The following is a 20,376-nucleotide window of genomic DNA, read 5'->3' as shown; positions in this document are numbered from 1 at the left end:
CTTATTTTGTGGTATCAGGGATTGAACTCAGGACCCTGCACTTGCCAGGCAGGTGCTTATTCTACTGAGCTATCTCCCTGGCTGTTTTAGATAAATCTAATGTTTGGCTGGCTGGAGTGTTGTGGGGATCGAACTACAGCAACCTGAGGCTGACAGCTTTGTGGAAGCAGCCACTTAAACAACTGAGCTAAGGCCAGGCCCCCTAAAGATATTTATTAATGATTTTGGTTAATCCAATTATAATTATTGGCTATTGAGCAGTTACAGTCATGATTAAAATGAGGATGCAATTATTACTCTGTAGGATGGACTGTAAACAGTACCACACTTACTGAACACATCCAGTCATAAATCATTATACAAACTGTGAATGTTAAAACTATAGGAATATGTGTGAGCCTAAAAACCCCTTTACATTCAAAGCATTCATGTATTCATTCCTTCCAGGGTTGGCCAGAGGCCAGCACACAGTCCAGTCCCCTGTCCCGCTTCCTGGCTTGCTTGGTCTCTGTCTACCCCGCAAACATGCTGTCGCAATGAGCCCCACAGCACATACAATCTCAAATCATTGGAGGCTGAGTTAATGCTCTAGAAAATCTTCCAATTTGCTCAAAATGTTAGTCTTTTCTGATTAACTGCCTAACTTAAGCAAATAAAAAAGTCAATTAAACTATTCTCTAATTCAAATGCTGGTAAGAATTGCAAAATTTATGCAGAAAATTACATATTATAAATTTCTCACCAATAAGAAAACTCTGTATGCACATACACACACACACACACACACACACACACATATTGTGTTGTTCAAGTAACTGTATGATTCAAAAATAACACAAATCACTAATTAATTGAGAACATTTATTAACCCTAACTGCTCACAGGCATGATGTTAAAGTTTAAAACAGTAATATATTTACCTTGCCAGGTCTAAAAAATACTTTCGTTAACCCAAACTTGTAGTCAACTTCATTTAAGCCCAAAGCCTTAAAAAGAGCCTGAAAAATAAAAGTTTACAGATTAAATTCCAATTAGGAATTAATAGGAAAGATCTAATGGGTGAAAATTCCATTTCAGCAGCATCTGTACCTTACAGAACAGCCTGGGGTCCAGCCGAGCGAGTTTATCCGGCATGTACTTTTTGTACATGTTGTAGAGCTCATGAAATGAAGCCCGTGAAGGGAAGCCACCCTGCATCAGGTCCAAAACAGACACCATGCCTGGATCCATAAAAACACAATCACTGCACAGAAGTCCAAATTAACTTGTGAATGATAAAACAATTTCACACATCAATGTTTGGGAGGGAAAACAAGCAGGAATTGTCAACAACGAAAAATCCACAGGAAACGTACTTCTAGCCACTGTGCTCCAACTTATCTCCCTGCAGCTACTCCAGTCAAGTTCTAGCTAAAGCCAGACTAACCATCCTCAGAGGCATCTGTTCTTATGCTGGGTACACACGTAAGCCCCGTGAGGGCACCGTGCTCTCTCCACGGGTGCTGGGTGCACCTGGAGGGCCAGTGGCCACACTTCCGGATATGCCGGGGGGTCACGAAACTGTGGCCCTGGTGGCCCTGTCTGGTCCGTCACCCCTTCTTCTGTGGCACTGCTTCCCCTCTACTTCCCAGCCACCATGAACTAAGCAGCTCTGCCCATAGGACTTCTCGCCACGATGTTCCAGCCTTCTCGCCACGATGTTCCAGAGCCTGATGACCATGGCCTAAATTCTCTCAAAACAGAACCAAATTAAGCCTCTCTGTAAGCTCTGAGTGTCACACAGCAGATCCGGCAGCAGGAAAGCTCGTACAGAAGGTCAGTGCTGGAGAAATGGGAGCCACTGCTGAGACTGTACCTGACCCCGGGGTTTAAAAGCTCCCACAATGCCTTGTGGGTAAGTGCAGAGATAACAGCTAGAGAACCCCTGCCACACTGTAAGCAGCTTGAGGGGTGATTCAGGTGGAAACACAAGAGCCCAGACTGCCGACAAGAATGGGGAAGTAAAGGCCAGGCTCAGGAGACTTCAGCTGGGAACTAGGTCTCTATTGGCAACTGGATTAAAGGCCCTGTGTGTTACACTGTGGCAAAAAATTTGTCTACATCTTGCCCATGTCATGAGACTTGGCAGAATACTGAGATGAAAGCCAGTAAATTAACTAATCTGGTGAAAGAAATTTCAATACAGCCCAAAATTTGGGCTATGGCTTGTGTTAGTTTTGGGCCAGAGAATCAGGGAAGAAAGGTAGAGCAGAAAAAATTGAGAACTTAAAATTTTGGTCCAGAAAGAACTATGAGTAAGCTCAGTCCAAAGAAGGTGTGGTTACTGAAGAGATTAGCACTATTAAGAATAAAGCAAATACAGACAAACCCTGGATTGCGAGTGACTTGATCTGAGAAGATTCCCCATTTCTAAGAAATCTTTACTTGATAAGCAAGCGGTGTCTTGCAATATACGTAGTACATCACACTGAATGTTACAAGCTCACAATTGGTTCTTGTTCTCTTGCTGCTTTGATATGCAAGTGCTTTAGATTATGAGAGGAGCAAATTATTCTCATAAGCCAAGGTATTACTATAGAATAAGTCCCAGACCTTTTTTTTTTTTTTTTAATACAGGATCTTAACACACAGTTTTTTGGTTTTGTTTTGTTTTGGGTGTTTTTTTTTGCGGAACCAGGGATTGAACTCAGGCCCTTATGCTTGCCAGGCAAGTGCATAGTCTACTGAGCTATCTCCCCAGCCCCAATGCACAGTTTAGACTCGTGATCCTCCCGTCTCAGCCTCTCCAGTGCTGGGATTACAGGCATGAGCCACCATGCCCAGTTCCTGGGCCAGCACAGCTCACGGTACTTGGGATCAAAGTTGGGACCTTGTGCTTGCCAGGCAGGTACTTATGCCACCGCGCGATCTCCCCAGCCAGTTCCACATTTTTGAGCAAGTTCTACTCCAAAAGAACTTTAAGTCAGATTCATTTGTAAATCCAACAAAGTGAGTCTTACACACCTTTGACACAAATATACAATGTAAAGCATAAAAATAGCAAGTCCTAAAACCCATTCTATGTGCACAAGTTTGCAATGTTCGTAAACTGGGGACTTCGCGCTTTTTATATAGATAAGAAGCAAGATGCGTTGAAGGCATTTCAGTAGTCAGCATGACGCCACCCTCGGCAGACCCAATGGTGTAAAAGCGTAAACGTTTCATTTAAGGAAAAGCTTCCTAAGGAATTCGTTCTCCTAGATTCGGGTCCCCCTGCTCAGGCATTCAGACGCTTGGCATCCAAGTACAAGTGTGTCAGATACTGCCAGCACTGGCGATGGCATAAGGCATTACCCACACGATACAAGCTTTACCAGCATGCAGAAAGCAGCGAGGCTCAGGGAGGAGTCTGCTCAGATTTCAAAGGAAAGCCGGGAAGGCCAGGCAAGGACCTACTGCTCAAAGAGGCTACTGCCTAAAAACGCAGCAACAGCAATACGGCCAAGAAGGCAGTGGGCACAACAGGAAGCTGGCCATGTCAAGAGCTTGGAACGTCTTCCAAAGAAAACTGCAGGCTTTGTGTGCAACCTGCCCAAGAGAAAGAGGTCACTGTTACTACAAACAAGATCATGGAGGGTGGCCACCCAAGCCTTCTGAAACTCACATTGCTGCCATGTGTCCTGGATGCCAGGCAGAGCTACAGGATTTAGTGTTTTCCTCTGGGTTTCAGGCTTGTTTTGGACCTATTCCTTTTTTCTATAGTTCTATCCCTCCCGTTTGTAATTGGGAGAGCCACCGTATCTTGGGATTATATAACTTGTTCTTTCACTTTTATAGAGCTTCACAGGTTAAGGGTTTGCCTTGAGTCTCAGAAGACACTTTGACCTGCACCCTTCATCACCTGGTAAGCCTCTGGGGAACAGACTGTTGCACTACCAGTTGTACAACAGATGCATGACGCCAGATGGAATTAGGATCCTGCTACTGCCTTTATTTGGAGGTTTTAAGTATAGCTGCAAGAGATATGTTCGATTACAAGTTGACAGGGGTTGGGATGTGGCAATTAAGGTGGAAGTCAACCTGACTGGAGGAGGTTCTCCCCAGGAGCAGACAGCACACTTCTGGGTGCCACAGCGGATCATGGAGACGTGGCCCTGAGGGCTGCACCTGCTCCCCTGATCCTTCCTCTCTAGCCTTACTTCCTGCTCTGTTTTCCAGCTGGCACAAACTAAGCCATGTTGCTTCACCATGCCCTTCTGCCAGCTGACCACGGACTGAATCCTCTTTAAACATAAGCCAAACTAAGCCTCTGCTCCTCTAGATTGCATGTGACAGGTCTGTGGCCAGCAACAGGAATGCTGACTAATACAGCATATGCCTGGCCTCTTTCTTTCTTTCTCTCTCTCTTTTTTTTTTGGTCTTTTTGAGACAGGTTCTCACTATGTAGCTCAGGCTAGCCTTGAACTCACTTTGTAGCACAGTCTTATGTGAAACTTGCGATGATCTTCCTGGCTCAACCTCCCAAGCATTGGGATTACAGGCATGCGCCACCATGCCCAGCAAGCCTGGTCACCTTCTAAGTCATTTCAGAACAAGATTCCTGACAAGAGTCCTCCAAAAGTAGTTAAATATATTTCCAGTTCTTAAGCAAAGTAGTTAAATACATTTCTCAGTTCTTAAGCAAAAGCGGGGGGGGGCGGGGGGGGGGTCAGTAAAAAGACCTTTCCCAGAGGAACTAATCTACTAGAATGATGTGTCCACTGAATAAATATCTGTTATCAGTATAACTTTAATAAATTTTAAATCCAAGGCCTAAATCAATGTGAGCTTTTCAGGTCAGGGAAAGTGTAAAATAGGTTGAGACAGATTCAACTGCTAAATATAATGACAAGGTCTTATTTACAACAAACCCTGAATTTCAGTATCTGGGACTACTCAAATCAATGAGGAAATAAGATTTTCAATAAAAATTGTTATAACAGATGGATGGCGTTTTGGGAAACAAAAATAACATCAGACTCTTACCTCTTTTGTTACACTAAATTCCTGCTAGTCAAAAATTTTAAATTAAAACTGTAGAAGTCTATAAGTACATTCTTATCTTAAAATAATCTTATGAGAAGTTGGCCTTTTTAGGTAGACTGAATTTTAACCTAATTGTCAAAGATGTGAAATATTATTTTAGTGGTACCTCAGTTCATGAATGCTTGTGTTTGCAAACAACTTAATCTGGTTTGCAAACAAGTGTCTGGCAAAATTGTGTTTTTGTTTGCAAATTCTGTATTGCATGACAAACACGACCACTGCCATCTTTCCCACACGTGGCCATCTTTTCCAAAACTGCAGAACAAATTAAGTCAGGAACAAGGTTCCAGTGTAGTATTAAGAGATTATGACAGTGGAGGAAAACACACGTACATTCTAAGTGAGAGTGTTAACCGGTGCAACTATTTGGCATGGCCATTTGGATACAGTATCTGTACTTATGGTCCAGAAATGCTGGACTTCTACGAATCTATCCTACAACTTCTCACATTTGGACAAAGGTAAGCTGTGGACAATGTCCAATGTCAATGGGTCTCTGTTTGTAATAGAAAAACATCAGAAATAACTTCATTATGTATTAATTATGTTACAAATACATAATAGAATATGCCACATTAAAAATAGAACAGAGCACCTAACTAGTCTTAATAGAGCCAATATATATAAAAATTATAGACAAATTAATGAAACACACAAAGAACATCTCTCTTAATAAGAAAAAAAAATCTTGGAAGTAGTTCTAGCTCTAGGCCCTGCCTTGGAGAAAAACATAAAGTTTTGCTGATATTGTCAGTTTTTGTCCATTTCCATCAAGTATCCTTTAAAAATGTATACACCACCACTCAGAGTCTAGGCCTTCCCTACCAGTGCAAAACATGAACATTAAGAATGTCATAGTGGGGCTGGGCAGATGGCTCAGTGGAATAAGCGCTTCCCTGGCAAGCACAAGGGCCTGAGTTCAATTCCTAGTTCTGCAAAAAAAAAAAAAAAAAAGAACATCATATTGAGACCCTGCACACACACACACACACACACACACACACACACAAACCTAAAAAAAAGAACTTCACGAAGCTTCCCACATTAGCTACCTACAACTGATTTCTCAGCACCTGAAGCTAACGCACTCTTAGGATCTTAGGCAGCACAAAGAATTCTAAAACTCAACTACTCCTTGTAGAAATCCCCCTGACCTGCTTGGTACGATGCTGCCTGCACTCAGAAGCCCCCTTTGCTACCACAGGCAGCACCACCCTGAGGCTGCATGGAAGAAAACCTAGCTTCTCTCTCCCTCCCCTTCTTTGCACTGGTGTGGCTGATAAGAAGAGAGTACTGTTAGTAGAAAGTTTCTTAAATTAGTTATCTTCTTTGCGCAGGGTCTCACTATGCAGCTCGGACTGCTAGTGATCCTCCTGTTTTCAGCCTCCCCAGCGCTGGGGTCACAGGCATGCACCACCACGCCTGGCTTCAGTGGCTGGCTCATTGCTGGGGGGGGGGGACAGAGCAGGGTGGCAGCACGTGGCACAGCATGTGGAGCAGGGGATCAAACCTTTGTCCCTGCTCTTGCCTAAGCAGGCACTTAGTCCACTAAGCTAACTTGCTGGTACCTAATTGTCTTCTAAATGGAAAAAAGAAAGAAAGAAAATTGAAAGGTAAAACAATATAAATCTTAAATATCTTTATCTTGGGACACTCCATAAGTACTTTTATTTCCATCTCTTATTGTTATTTTTTGCTTCTCTCATTACCTAGCTACATGACTAGAATCAATTTTGTATCATTATGCTATCAATAGACTTCAAAATAAATCAAGTGTTTATAAACTGGTGCTACCTTTTAGGCTGCCAACATATCTTAACATGCTGAAATGCACCACTGCCTGGAAGACTGAGCCTAGATAATGTACCAGCAAGCCCACACTCTGCTAATCTAATAGTACAAACAGCTAAATTTAAACATGCATTACTTGCTAGGACAATAGATACCAACTTAGGAAATAAATTAATTGCATTATGCTAAACAAAACCTAAAAAAGAATTCAAATGGAAAAAAATTAAACTCTAAGCTCTAACATCCTAAATACACAAAATATATCTCTCTACATCTAAAAATTGAGTAATTTGAATTGATTGTGCAGTACTTGTCAGAATTAGTCATAAATTTTTATATTTGCTAGATCATATGTTTTATTCAACCAATATTTACTAAGTTTAGTAAATGCCAGGGAAGTGAGATTTTTGCGTAAGTCAAAACAAGATACATTCCTTGCTCTCATGGGACTTGTGAATGGAGAAGGGAAAATTTAAATAATCATGCAAGATACAGCTGAAATTTTAACTAGGACCATGAGATAAAAGAACAGGAACTCAGCACAGTGAACTAAGGCCTGCTTCTACAATAGGAACATCAGGAAAGGCTTTAATGGGAAGTAACAATCCAGCTGAGATGGAAAAGACAAAGGAAAAGTGCTGAACACGTCCCAAACAAGGAGCAGCACAGGCCTGCGGCAGCACAGCTCTTACAGAGCTAACAGGAAGGGAAGCCGGTGCGCTGCAGCACAGAGTACAGGATCAGTGAATTAGGGACACGCAGGCGAGGACACGTGGCCTCGTGTGCTAACCGGTGTAAAGAGAAGGAAGTCCAGCAAGAAGCCGGCAGAGAGGGCACGGCCCGCACTGGGGTGGAGCATCACGCACTAGTGAGGCAGTGACACCAACGGGAGTCCAAGAAACCCGGAGGATGGGGGCCTATGCGATCCAACACAGCCGCCACCAGACCTGCGTGACAGCTTAGATGTGAAAACTACCTAAGATTCGGCCTGTAAAGCATCCGATGGGCATCCAACAGAGACGCTCTGACAGAGAGGAATCCCAGCATCACACAGAGCTGCTGGAGAGAGCTGGCAAACAGTGAACAGGAAAACTGGCCTAGTTTAGACCCTGAAACAGGTAATACCCAGGAAACAAAACTGAGTCGACAAACCCAACATAGGCACACTTCATTTCACAGGCCAAGAAGGCTGCGCTCTTAACGCAGCCAACTGCTTGTGAAGTCCGCTAAGAGGGTCTCATTTAGGTCTGCAAAACCGATTCAGATTTTAGACCAGGCAATTACCGGTGACCTTGTCAGGAAGCAAGTTCAATTCTCTTGGGGTCAAAGGTGAGTAGAAGGCAGAGGACTGAGAAATCCAAATCGACTACTGAGCTGCAAGGGAATGTGGTCTGAGATGAGATTCTGATGTGCTTAAGTGGAACAGGAAGGGCAGAACATGCATCATCAGATCTGAAGATGCACAAGAAGGGTAGGAAGGGATGGACTTCAAGGATGTAAGCCTCAAGTAGGGAGGGAGTCCCTTCTGGTCAAGAAGGCAGTGAGTGCAAGAAGGCAGAGGTGCGTGGCGACTCCAAGCCTTCCACAGAGAGGGAGCCGGCCGCTGGCCGAGCTCAGAGATCTGGAGGCCCAGGACAGTCTCTGGGAGAAGCCAAGGCTGACCAGGGAACCTGGCAGCATGGGCCTGAAAGGCCAAGGGCCACAACCTGAACAGAGCCAACACCCATGCAAGTCTGGAAGGAAGTAAGGTAGAAATCTTAGTGTATTCAGAAACGATCACGCTTACAGTGAATCACTTGGAAACACAGGGCCTGTGAGACTGCCTGACACACCGCGACACACAGGAGAGAGCACGAGAGTACCTGAGCACTGGAGCTGGGACAGGATTTGAGCCCCTTCGAAGTGGTGGCTTGTCATCTTCAAGTTAGGTTTGATGCAGCGAATGAAGCTTGCGCCCTAGGACGACAAGGCAGTGCTGAGAGGACGCCGAGAACGTCCTTCGCAAGTCTCAAGCTACTGACCCACATTTCTGTAAGGATATTATTCTATGAAAAGAGATTAAATAAAAAGTATGCCCTTGTAATGACAAAATGTTTGCAAATGCACACGTATACAAAATCCAGCAAGCTTTTCATTCTACCTCAAAAATGCTGGGGTTGTCTTGTTTTTGGTTTGTGCTGCTGCTGCTGCTGCTGCTGCAGAACTGGGAACTGAACTCAGGGCTGCACACTGAACTGCACACCCACCCCTTCTATAATGTTTTTATCTTGAGACTAGACCTAAGTTGCCCAGGCTTGCCCCGGTTCAAACTTCTAATCCTCCTCCCTCAGCCTCCCCCAGTGCTTGGACTTCAAGTGTGCACTTCCAAGCCCAGCTGGAAACTTTAATCTGTTAAACAAAATTTATTAAAGCCAAAAGGCATTCCTGTGGCTATCAGGTTATCCTAAATGAGGAAAAAGCGGACTGTGTAAGCAATGAAATTGTCTTGTACTGAAGCTAATATACTAGACTTCCAAATAACTTTCTCTGCAAAGTAGGAACCTTGAGAAACTGAACAGTTGTTCAACAAGATGTTCACTGCAAACACTTCTGGAACATACTTCTATAAATCTAACAAGTTCTCCCATTGCTTTGAGAGTAGCACTTACAGCAGAAATACAAGTAAAATGCCTTTCTCGGCAGCTTAATCTTGGGTGATAAGTGTCAGCAGCCAATGAAAATATTCAAAAGAAGATTTTTTTTTTCAGAACTTCTTTCTATGGCAGTTTTTGTTTTTTATTTAATAATACAGAGTGAGTCACTAAGACACACAGTCAAAAAAAACACAGGTTCCCACAGATTTTGCCTTTGTAAAGGAACAAAATCTATGTCCATTTTTCCATACCAACAGAGGCATGTCCGAAGAATGGTACAAGAGTAATAAAATGAAATTAAGTTACAGACTTTATCTTTAATCCTAAAAAGCCATATTCTCCTCCATGCTTACTAATTATTTCCACCTTTGTGAAGCTCTCCGCCAATCTCAATAGCACTCAAAGAGCTCCGTATTTTGTACAAGTTTGACTTTACATACATATTTGGCCTTTCTTCAGAACACATCTAACAAAAAATAACCATTTCAACAACTTTTTTTTTTTTTTTTTTTTTCAGCACCAGGGATTGAACTCAGGCCCTTGCGCTTGCCAGGGAAGCACTTACTCCACTGAGCCATCTCCCCGGCCCCACAACAACGTATTTTAATGAAGGGAATTAAATATATTTCTAACTATTCTAGAGTTACTGTGTTTATTTGGGTAAACATTAATAACAGTGTTAGAGGACTGTTTGAAATATGTATTCTATTTTCAAGTGTACTCACAGTACTTCGAAGTTTATCCAAAAGCAAATTTAACTGTGTCTGTGAAGGAAAAGAATGAGTTTATTTCAAGAAGTTCAAGTGCACCACAACAGGAGTCAACACTAATTCCCCACGAGTAAACAGCACGCAGTAACGTGCACACACACCAGAGTCGGAGCGCAGTGTCTCATGCGCAGACTCTCAGCGCTTCATGCACAATGGCCCAGAAAATGTCAAGGGCTGCAACTCCACAGAACTCGTATCATGAAAGACCGAAAGCCAGTCATACGAAAACGCCCTACACAGCTGTGCAGGTGGGGTGAGCGAGGAAGGCGTATACGGCAACAGGGGAGGAAAGGAGAAAGCAGGTGCAGTCAGCGTGAGAACAGAGCTACAGGACTTCAGGCCGTGCCACACCGGGAACACTGTGCCACAAGCCACTAAGAGTGAGGGCATGCTTGAAATAGGCACTGCTGATGTCTACCCGGATTATTCTACCAAATGTGAACATGAACAAAACTGCCCTACCTAGCTACATATGGTCTATTTCTTAAAACCTTTCACACATCAATTATTTTAAGAAATGCAACAGTTTTCTTTAAAAAATGGAAAATGGATATTATAAGACAAGACACTATGCTTTCTTGCTTTTAAAATATTGATTATAATTTACTCTGGTTCAGTACACTAAACTCATTTATCTGCTTTATTATTCTACAAAGTAAATTAATTATGAAAATTCCAGTGTGTGGATTTTATACTAAAATCCTTATTATACTACTTAGAGGGAAATTAAAACGCTATTCTTACATTAGTATTTTGTTGGCCGTAACCACAACTGAAGCCACCAGGCCGTTCGCCCCGGAGTACAGCGCTGCTCAAAGCTTTACATGGGCACTGACCAGCTCAGCCCAACCAAGGGTCACACACCACCCCCAACGCGGGTGCATAGCCAGCCTCCCCTCATAGGCAGAAGAGGTCCACGAAAATAAATGACTTGCCCGAGCTAACGGCCAAGGCACAATCCCAAATCGGGCCTGACGCCAGTTCACTCTCTGACTCTACACACACTTCAGGCACCACAGGCTTCAGCTATGAGCCTGAAATGAATGCCGCTAGGTCCAAGAGACACAGTCATATCCTGGCTTAGCTGGCGAGACTTCTGACAACCTACCAAGCTACGCTCCCACATGACTCGAGCAAGTCTGAGAGCCACTAATTCTGGAAGAAAACAACTGTCACAAAATCTGTGCTCTGTAGTCCACAAGATTTCTCCAAATGGAGATTCAGTGACAACAGTGGAAGCAGTAAAAATACACTAACAGTGAAAAAAGAGAAAAGAAGGTCACTTATCAAAATGCAGCCCTCACAAGCAGCAAGGCAAGGGCCTCGCGTCAGCGGCACTGCGCCCGCCTGGCAAGCGTGAGTTGTGAGCGTGGTTTCCAGCATGAGCAAAAGCCTAATAAAGAAACAGGAGCTGGTCATTGTTCCAAGGAAAACCTGGCCTCCATCGTGCCGGACGCCTGAGACATTACTACTGCTCATCACCTGGTTTGTGCTTATTACCTTACATACTTCAGTTTTAATCTGTTGAGCTAGTCAACTATATTTGAAACCAAGAATCCCTATTAAGATTTTTACTCCAAACTGGTATTTTTAAAACCAGCTATAGCTTTCATAATGAAATATTGTACCTATATTTAACTATACATAAACAACTTATAAAGGCTTAACCCAAGATTTTCTAAACCAGAGGAGTTTTATTTATATTGTCTAAAATTACAGGTATATCCTTACCAATGGTGCTACTTTAATATTACAGTAGGACAGTACTTGATGAATATTTGTTTCCTATAAATGAATGTACTTTTTTGTTGTTTTCTTGAGACTAGGTCTCACTCTGTTGTACAGGGTGAAAACACATTTCTTGGTTCAAGCACTCCTCCCGCCTCAGCCTCCTGCCTATAGCTGGCACTATAGAAACATACCAATAATGTACTATGTTTGAAATCATCTATTAAGTGCCTAATCAGGAATGGAAGAATAAATTAAAAATATTGCATGTTAAGCAAATTAGGAACTTATAATTAATGAATGTGACTTAAAATTTAAAATTTTTAATTCAGCTACCTAATATTCCCATTTTTAAAATAATCTAGCTTTTGGAAATAAAATTTTTTAGGCGGGTACTACTAGGGCTCACCCCTCACATATGCTGGGTAAACATTCTCAGCCCGGGAAGCATGATTTCATCACGGTAAATTATTTAGGGCCCAATTCAATCGCAAAGGACTCTGATTTCATCACAGTAAATTATTTAGGGCCCAATTCAAGCAGAAAGGAATCTGAAGGTCTTACTGCAGCTGCTATTATATTATTTTGATAAACACTGTTTGCAATTATATCACTGTTCATACAGTCTATACTTCAAAAGGCAAACAGAGTTTAATTGTAAGTAACTGTGCGAATGAGTAAAAGAAGTTGACTCTATTTTTTGTTCTATGTACAGTGTTATGCTTCTCTGTTTATTAAACTTGTAACATAATTGTTTTTCTATATTCAAAATTATAACCAAGGGCCAGTGAGAAAGCTCACTTAGTGGACAAAGCACCTGTTCAGGCAAGCGCAAGGACTGCAGGTCAATCCCCAGCACCACATGCTGCACCAGCCCCACCCCCAGGGCGGGCTGAGCCAGCCCCAGAGTCTGGGCGCGGTGGCACATGCCAGTAATCCCAGCACTAGGGAGGCTGAAAACAAGAGCATCACTACGAAGCCAAGCTGTGTAGTGAGACCCTGTACTACATACATTAAAAAACATATATATAACCAACTTGTAGTGCTCTTTTTATTTTCCCTTCTTTTCTGTGTGTGGCACTGGGGATTTAACCCAGGGGCTTCACACTAGGCTCTATCTTCAGCCGCCATGGCCCTCACGTTCTAAGAAATACTTTGTAACAATTCCTTATCAGGCTCCAAAGGATAAATTCCTGATCCTAAGTTGATACGTGAATGTTCCCTAACAAGTTGAAGAGTGTGCTATGCGTGAACCCTCATCTTTTTAGAAACTACCAAACACTCCATTTAAGGTTTAGTGTCATATGCATGCCAGTGATGCCCTGGGAGAGAAACATGCATTGAAAACAAAGTGCAAATGAAATTACGGACTCAAGACAGGCTCTCTGTGACGTGTAGCCACTGTGCAAGAGGAGTCCACGAGGCGACATTTACCTGAAGGCTTGCTGTGCCTGCTCTTCCTCTCTACTATCCTGTCTAGCCGTCTGGAGCTGGCCTACTCCAGCTAAAAGAAAGCTGCTGAGTAGGAAGGAAGCAGAAGACACGTGGGACAGAGAAGGCGCACAGGTCGACAGGCAGTCGCGGAGCAGGAGCATCAGGAGAGGCAGCCAGATACGTTGTGCACCAGGAGCCACAGTCGCTTCTGCACAGGCAGCGACCAGGGCTGGGCCACGGTATTTTACAGACAAGAGCCAACACCACGGGTCTTCTCTGGCAGCTCACTCGTGACAGTGAGTGATCTACATTATCCACTTTGGAGTATCACAGAATTATTTTATTTTAAATACAGTCAAAACGTTTTCAAAATAAATACCTTAAACTTGTTTCCCACACTGATGAAACTAAGTTTTCCTGCTTTTTGTTTAGTGTCTTTGTTGTTATTTGTGGACGATTCGAATAACTCCCGTATGAACTTATCTCTGGACTCACATATTAAGGATTCAAGAGACATATGTAAAGCATCATTGTTTTTCTCCACAAACTGGGTCTGGAAAACAAACCACACAGAATGCTTCAGCTCGCCTGGTGACATGCATCCCCGCGCACCCAGCCCAGTGGTCACCCTGGGCAGCAGGCAGCAGTAGTCTTGCTCTCCGCACCGCCTGCCAGCTCCTCGGCCACCGCGAGCACCTGCAGCACCTGAAGGCGGCAGCGGTGCCACTCCAGGCCGGCGGGAGGCGGCAGCACCACGCCGCGCTACGCTCATTGTCAAACTTAAAAGCGTCACACTCACTGTTTCATAGCACACAGCCCCTGCAAAGTGCCTGATGATAAAGCCTTCGTCATCTCTGAGATTCCTATGAACCGCCAGCTTGGATTTCCTGGGAATCTGAAAGATAATACATCCATGCATTATTAAATTTTCAAAAACAGACTGCATAATGTTCCTTCAGACAACACTTGAGGTATGAAATACTGAAAATTATGAAGGTAATTTTCACACTTATCCTGCTTTTCCAACGTTGAGTACAGCCTAAGACACCAGTGGCGTCCGGCACATATTTGGTCACACTCTCCTAAAGAAAGACTGCAAGACCAAAGCGAGCAGACAAAAGTCTGCCATTCAGGAGCAAGCATGACGCAGAGCGGGCAACTCGCGGGGCTGAGCACTATCTCAGGCAGTGGGAGACTCCCATGCCTCCACGCCCAGCACCCACTGCAGGACTCACATGCTGCCTGCCACGGACACAGCTGAAGCCAGCACTGGGACACCCCGAGATTCAAACCATGCCCTCCTGGGTCACACAACAAGCCCAAGTCTACCTCGGAACAACTACGCACTGAGCTGTGCACTGTGTCCGCACCACCTCTCACACTTACATCACTCAAGCTTCCAAGCTGCTTTCACAGGACCGCGTGGCCTCTGCAGGCACCGGGGAGCCCTGAGCACCCGACGTGCGGGCTCCTCTGTCTGCATGTGGACTCCTCTGCCACACAAGCCACACCCACGGCTCGCTCACACTAGAACCTGAGCGGGACTGTGTAAGCCTGTGACAGCGCCTGGCACTGCCACGTGCCCCAGAGATGGGCCAAGTGCCTACATTTGCAAAGGCAACAACCTGTAGTATTAGTTACCAGTCTCTGCCTCGTGTGCTCCTCAACAAATCCACCCTGGCACTGCTCGGTGCCGTCCTCTAGCCTACGTGCTCTGGGACTCATATCACAATGCTGGTGAAGAGTACCCAGATCCTGACAAAGGCGGCCATGCACCACGTGCTCGGAGCTGCAGAGCCCAGAGCGGAGAGTAAGTGGGCAGCACATAAGCCTCAACCTCTGCACACGTTTTCTTGAGGGTATACACTGTTTTGTTTGCTTCTAACACCTCTACGCCAGTATTAGACACAGGCTGCAAATTACACATATTTAGCACACAAAATTCCAAGTCAATGGAGCAGGCAGGTCTGGGATTCCAGACCCTAAAGATCAACATGATTACATTCATTTTTCATGTAAATCCATTTAACCTATATACCACTGAAGTTTTAAATGATCTTCTTAAAGTTGTTTTTAGATTTTCTTTCCTTTTTTAATGTACTAAGAAGGACCAGATGACAGGCAATGCATGCGTACATTGCAGTTCTGTCAATGCTGAACCAAAACAAAAAAGACGCTCCTGCACTGACTGCCAGCTCAAGGCCAGAACCACCAGCCAGCAGCCCAACACCACCACGTGGCCCTAAGCAGCACGCCCAGGCCCAACTGCGGTGGCTATCCACAAGACTAAGTGGCGTGCAATGGACAGCCGTAGATCTTGTGCTGCCTCAGACACAGAATCAGGCAAATGCAGGAAGCACTCCAGCTGCACAACCCAGCCTCCGGGAGAAAGGTTCTCTTCTCACTCCCACAAAGGTTCAGTCAAGCACAGCTCTCTGCCCAGCAGCAGTGTGGGAGCCCTGCCTTCTCAGAAGCGCATTTTTAGCAGTGCCTGCTCATTCATTTCTACTGTCTCCGCAGCTGCCTTTCCCTTGTGCCACCTGGCCCTCTACTCTTTCAGCTTCCCTTGCCCGAGTGGGTTTTCCACTCAAAGCTCCCTAGAAGGAGACCAAATGCATGGGCTACTGCTGTCTGAGGTGGGTTGTTGCCGCCACTCAGGGCTGCACACCACTGCCTTCCCTGAGAACTAACAGATGTGTGGATGGCAGCTTATGACTCGAGCCGCAACCCTGGACCACGATCAGGGTCACATGGTAGGAAAAGGCAATTTATGCCACTTAGCTCGGAAGGCAGAACACGAAGGCAGCAGGCAGAGGTCACTGCCCGTCTCAGGTAAGACTACTTTTCACAGAAAGAAACACTCTTGGTGACATAAAACACTACCGCCAAACACATGGCGTGTGAAGTTCAGTGCCCCCCTGAGAAGGCGCCGGCCCTAGCCCCCACGAAATGCAACTGCCAACAACAGCCAGGACCCAGTGCCCCTTCCCAAGACCACCCTCTCCGTTGGGTCTCGAGTCCACAAGGACGAGCTCACAGTGAGTCGGAAGTGGTCCTTGTGCTTCTGGTGAACCGCGGCAGTGAAGTGCTGGTCACTTGGCTGGGGAAGGCGATTTTCTTCATCCAAAATGTCTAGTACTCCCACCAATTTTGCTTCAATTAAATCTATTTTAAAAAATAAAAATGAACTTCGATGGGGTAAAAACATTTTAAAGATATGGTGAACAGCTTATTGATGCCACATTTTAAGGATTGCTTAGAAATCATGTAGTCAACAATTCTGAAAATATTTTACCAATGGCTGTGGTGAACAGAGGATTTTTATTTGAGACCTGGCCACTCGTTTAAAGATAACATCACAGTTTTAGTGTTGTGTTCAGAAAAACAACTTCATGGATAAAGCAACTAATACAGGAATTCCATTTGTAAACTTTGAAAGGCTAAGGAATCTAAAATTTCCCCTTTTATAGATGGCATCTATCTGCAAAATGAAATGAAATAACGGCTGCTGGGGAGATGGCTCAGTGGAATAAGCACTGCCATAGCAAGCGCAAGGGCCTGAGTTCAATCCCTGGTTCCGTAAAAAAAAAAAAAAGAAGAAGAAGAAAAAAAGAAACAATGAGAGCTTTTGCATATACACCTTTTTAGCAAAAAGTGAGCACTTCTTTTTTTAAGATAAGAGTCTTCCTGCTGTCTGGGTTGGTTCTCAGGCCCTGGCCCCAGGTAGTCCTGCAGTGCAGAGGCCAGCATGGCCCCACAAAGCAAAATGTTACGCTCCTTTGATATGTGCTGCTTAACTTTCCCACATAACAAGATAACTTTAAAACTTCTTAAACACAGCATATAAAACTGCTGAATGGGGCAGGGCTCCAAGACCCAGCAAGAAAGACCCAGGTTCTAACTGGAGACTGACTAGAAATGGCTGCTGCCTGGGCAGTGACTGCTGCAGGAAGGGACAGAATACACGGAAGGGGGCGCTAACATGGGGGAGGGTGAGCTGAGGCAGTGAGGGTGCACTGAGGTGCAGAGGGCGGGCTGAGGTAGGTAAGGGCATGCCGAGGTGGGGGAGAATGCTCTAAGGTGGGAGAGGGCGCACCGAGGTGCAGGAGGATTCTCTGAGGTTTATGGGGATGCTCTGAGGTTGGGGAGGGTGCACTGAGGTAGGGAAGGTGTGCTGAGGTGGGTGAGGGTGTGTTGAGGTGCAGGAGGGTGCAATGAGGTGCAGGAGGGTACACTCCAGTGGGTGAGGGCACACTGAGGTATGTGGGTATGCTGAGGTGCAGGAAGGTGGACTGAGGTACAGGAAGGTGGACTGAGGTACAGGAAGGTGGACTGAGGTACCGTAAGGTGTGCTGAGTTCCCCGAGTTGCACTGAGGTGCCCTGAGGTACGCTGAGGTGGGCAGAAGTGCTCTAAGGTGTGCTGATGTGTGCTGAGGTGTGCTGTGGTGCTCTGAGTTGCACTGAGGTGCCCTTAGCTGCCCTGAGGTACACTGAGGTAGACAGAGGTGCTCTGAGGTGCGCTGATGTGTGCTGAGGTGTGCTGTGGTGCTCTGAGTTGTGCTGAGGTGCCCTTAGCTGCCTTGAGGTACGCTGAGTTGCGCTGAGGTGTGCTAAGGTGCGGGTAGTGTGGTAACTGGGGGACAAACCCACAGGAAGGAGCTCTGAGCAGAGGGCAACCCCAGAGTACGTGGCACCCAAGTGAGAAAGGACAGAGCTCACCAGCGATGCTGGGTGAACAAGCAGCCTCCATACATCTCCTATTTCCCTAGAAAATACTGACCAGCAGTGCCTGCAGGATCGCTTTCATTTTGTTAAGAAGTGCTGTGTTTGCCTAGAATAACACCAACAATGGTGCTTACACTGACTGACATGACTGACAACCAGTCCTCGCTGCCTCGGCCGCAGAGAGCACACCTCTGGCCATGGCAGGAGTGCTGGCAGCAAGCAGGACAGGCACAGCCGTGCCGAGGCAGCGCTGCTGGGCAACGCGTCTGCAAGCAGCACCTTATCCCTGACCATGTGGTTCCTGGGCTTTCACGCGAGGCTCGTGCAGCAGCTGACTTCAGGGGTGGTGGAGAGCAAGAGAAGGCTGAGGCTGCTGCACGGCCAGCTGCCTTCATCTCACCCCCTGGACCTGTGGACCCCAGGCCGCACCCCGCAGGAGGCATGCACAGGAGAGGGACCTGCAGGCCCTGGGCAGCCGCCCCTGCAGCCAGGCTGGGTGGGATCCAACCGCTGCCTGCCCACTAACTGGCCCTCTTACCTGTCTCTTATGTTAGCTTCCAAGTAGGAAAATACACATCATAATAAACAGAAGAAAAATTTTAAAAATTTTCATCAAAGCTGAATTTCATGCCCTGACAGAAAAAATAACTTTGAAGCAGCAGAAAAGAAGTACATACAAGAGTTTTCACAGTTCCTAGCAGCGTCAACCAGGGCACAGAGCAACGACGCACGGCACATTACTGCCCCTCCCAACGTTATTCCACAATGGTGTAACAGAAAGAATACCCACCTATGCAGTCCTGGTTGTCCACATAATGCACCTCGTTAACACCTAAGCCTTCCTTCTGGTAGAGTTCTTGTTCCTATACACGAAACAAGCACAGTTACGGACACAGAAATACGGCTACATTAAATGAAGGCAATGTTGTGTGCCACTTCTAATTGTGACATTTATTTTAGAAAAATAAAGGGTTATACCAATTAATATAGCACTGAAGGCTTTCCAAAGACAGCCAGGCTTCAATGTCGAGGAAATAGCAATTACCTGCAAACAGGCTCGAAAACCTTCACATATAAGGTATAAATCATTTGTGGAAAACTATGTAACATGTATCCATAAAATATAAGTGAAAAGTGATCACTAGAAATAAACCTAGTATCATTTTTCTGGAAAAGATTTTTTTTTAATTTAGTACAGGGTCTACAGGGTCTCACCCCATAGCTCAGACTCTCAGTGATCCTCCTGTGTTCAGCCTCCCAAGCGCTGGGATTACAGGCGCGCACCACCACGCCCAGACTTGTTCGCCCTCTCAGCACGCCGCAGGGGCGGGGGCAGCACAGCACACTGGGGATCGAACCCTGCCCTTGTGCTCTGCCTACGCAGGCACTCTAGTCCTCCGAGCTATCTGGCCAGACCTTGAAAAAGATTATATACCGCACATCAAAACCTAATCTGAATTTAAAGGTCCCATTTATAGTAAAGGGTTGTTAGAAAAGTAAACTGAAATCAGGAAGCATCTTCTCTTCACACAGCTCCGGTTTCCACACAAAGCTTCTTGCTGGTCTGGCGTGGAAGGGAAGGATTAGGGTATTTTAAAAGCAAGGGGTGGACATAACATTTCACATGGAAATGGAAGGACTAACGTGACCAGATAAACATTTTCAGACAAAGTATTTCACTACTAAATAGTTATTTCATGCGTTTTATGACAGAAGTGGCTTACCTACAGCATATAACTAAAACGTACAAAAGCAGACATGTGCCAGGAAGCCCAGTAGACAAAAATAGAATAAAATTGTGCAAAACATACACCACTGACCAAACGGACTTACATATCTACACCGAGCGCTTCATCCATTAACAACTGAATGCACATTTTTCTCGGCAGCACGTAGGACTTTTACAAAATACTGTAGGCCATAAAGCATGCTTAAATATAAAACACTGGATCACTGTGGAATCAAAACAGAAAGCAACAGCAAAGGAAACCACAGAAACAACACAAAGACGTGGAGATTAAATAATACATGCTTGAATGAATCACAGAAATTAGGGAAGAAATTAAAAAGTTCATCCAATCAAATGACAATGGAAGCACAACATACCCAGTCCTATGAGACACAATAAAAGCATCTGGAGGGAAGTCTGTAGTGCTGTGCGCACACATAAAGGGACAGAGCAACCCCAAATAACCTAATCATGCACATCAACAGCAGTCCAAAGAAGAGG

At 45.0% G+C, this 20,376-nt stretch overlaps 1 protein-coding gene across 1 annotated transcript in view; it reads right to left on the bottom strand.

Annotated features, from left to right (window-relative positions):
- Myo6 (myosin VI) overlaps positions 1–20,376 on the bottom strand; it is a 165,690-nt gene that overhangs the window by 36,299 nt on the left and 109,015 nt on the right. Inside the window, exons 15-22 of the mRNA XM_023718672.1 lie at positions 18,937–19,009; positions 16,458–16,585; positions 14,220–14,315; positions 13,800–13,973; positions 10,214–10,252; positions 8,718–8,811; positions 1,090–1,220; positions 921–998 (exon numbers count right to left, since the gene is read on the bottom strand). Of these exons, the coding sequence (XP_023574440.1) occupies positions 921–998; positions 1,090–1,220; positions 8,718–8,811; positions 10,214–10,252; positions 13,800–13,973; positions 14,220–14,315; positions 16,458–16,585; positions 18,937–19,009 (813 nt within the window). The remainder of the gene's footprint in view (positions 1–920; positions 999–1,089; positions 1,221–8,717; positions 8,812–10,213; positions 10,253–13,799; positions 13,974–14,219; positions 14,316–16,457; positions 16,586–18,936; positions 19,010–20,376) is intronic.

Source organism: Octodon degus, unplaced genomic scaffold, assembly GCF_000260255.1.
Source record: "Octodon degus isolate 3935 unplaced genomic scaffold, OctDeg1.0 scaffold00061, whole genome shotgun sequence".
NCBI classification, from domain to species: Eukaryota; Metazoa; Chordata; class Mammalia; order Rodentia; family Octodontidae; genus Octodon; species Octodon degus.
The sequence above is the reverse complement of the archived record's forward strand: the minus strand, read 5'-3'. Positions and strand labels throughout refer to the sequence as shown.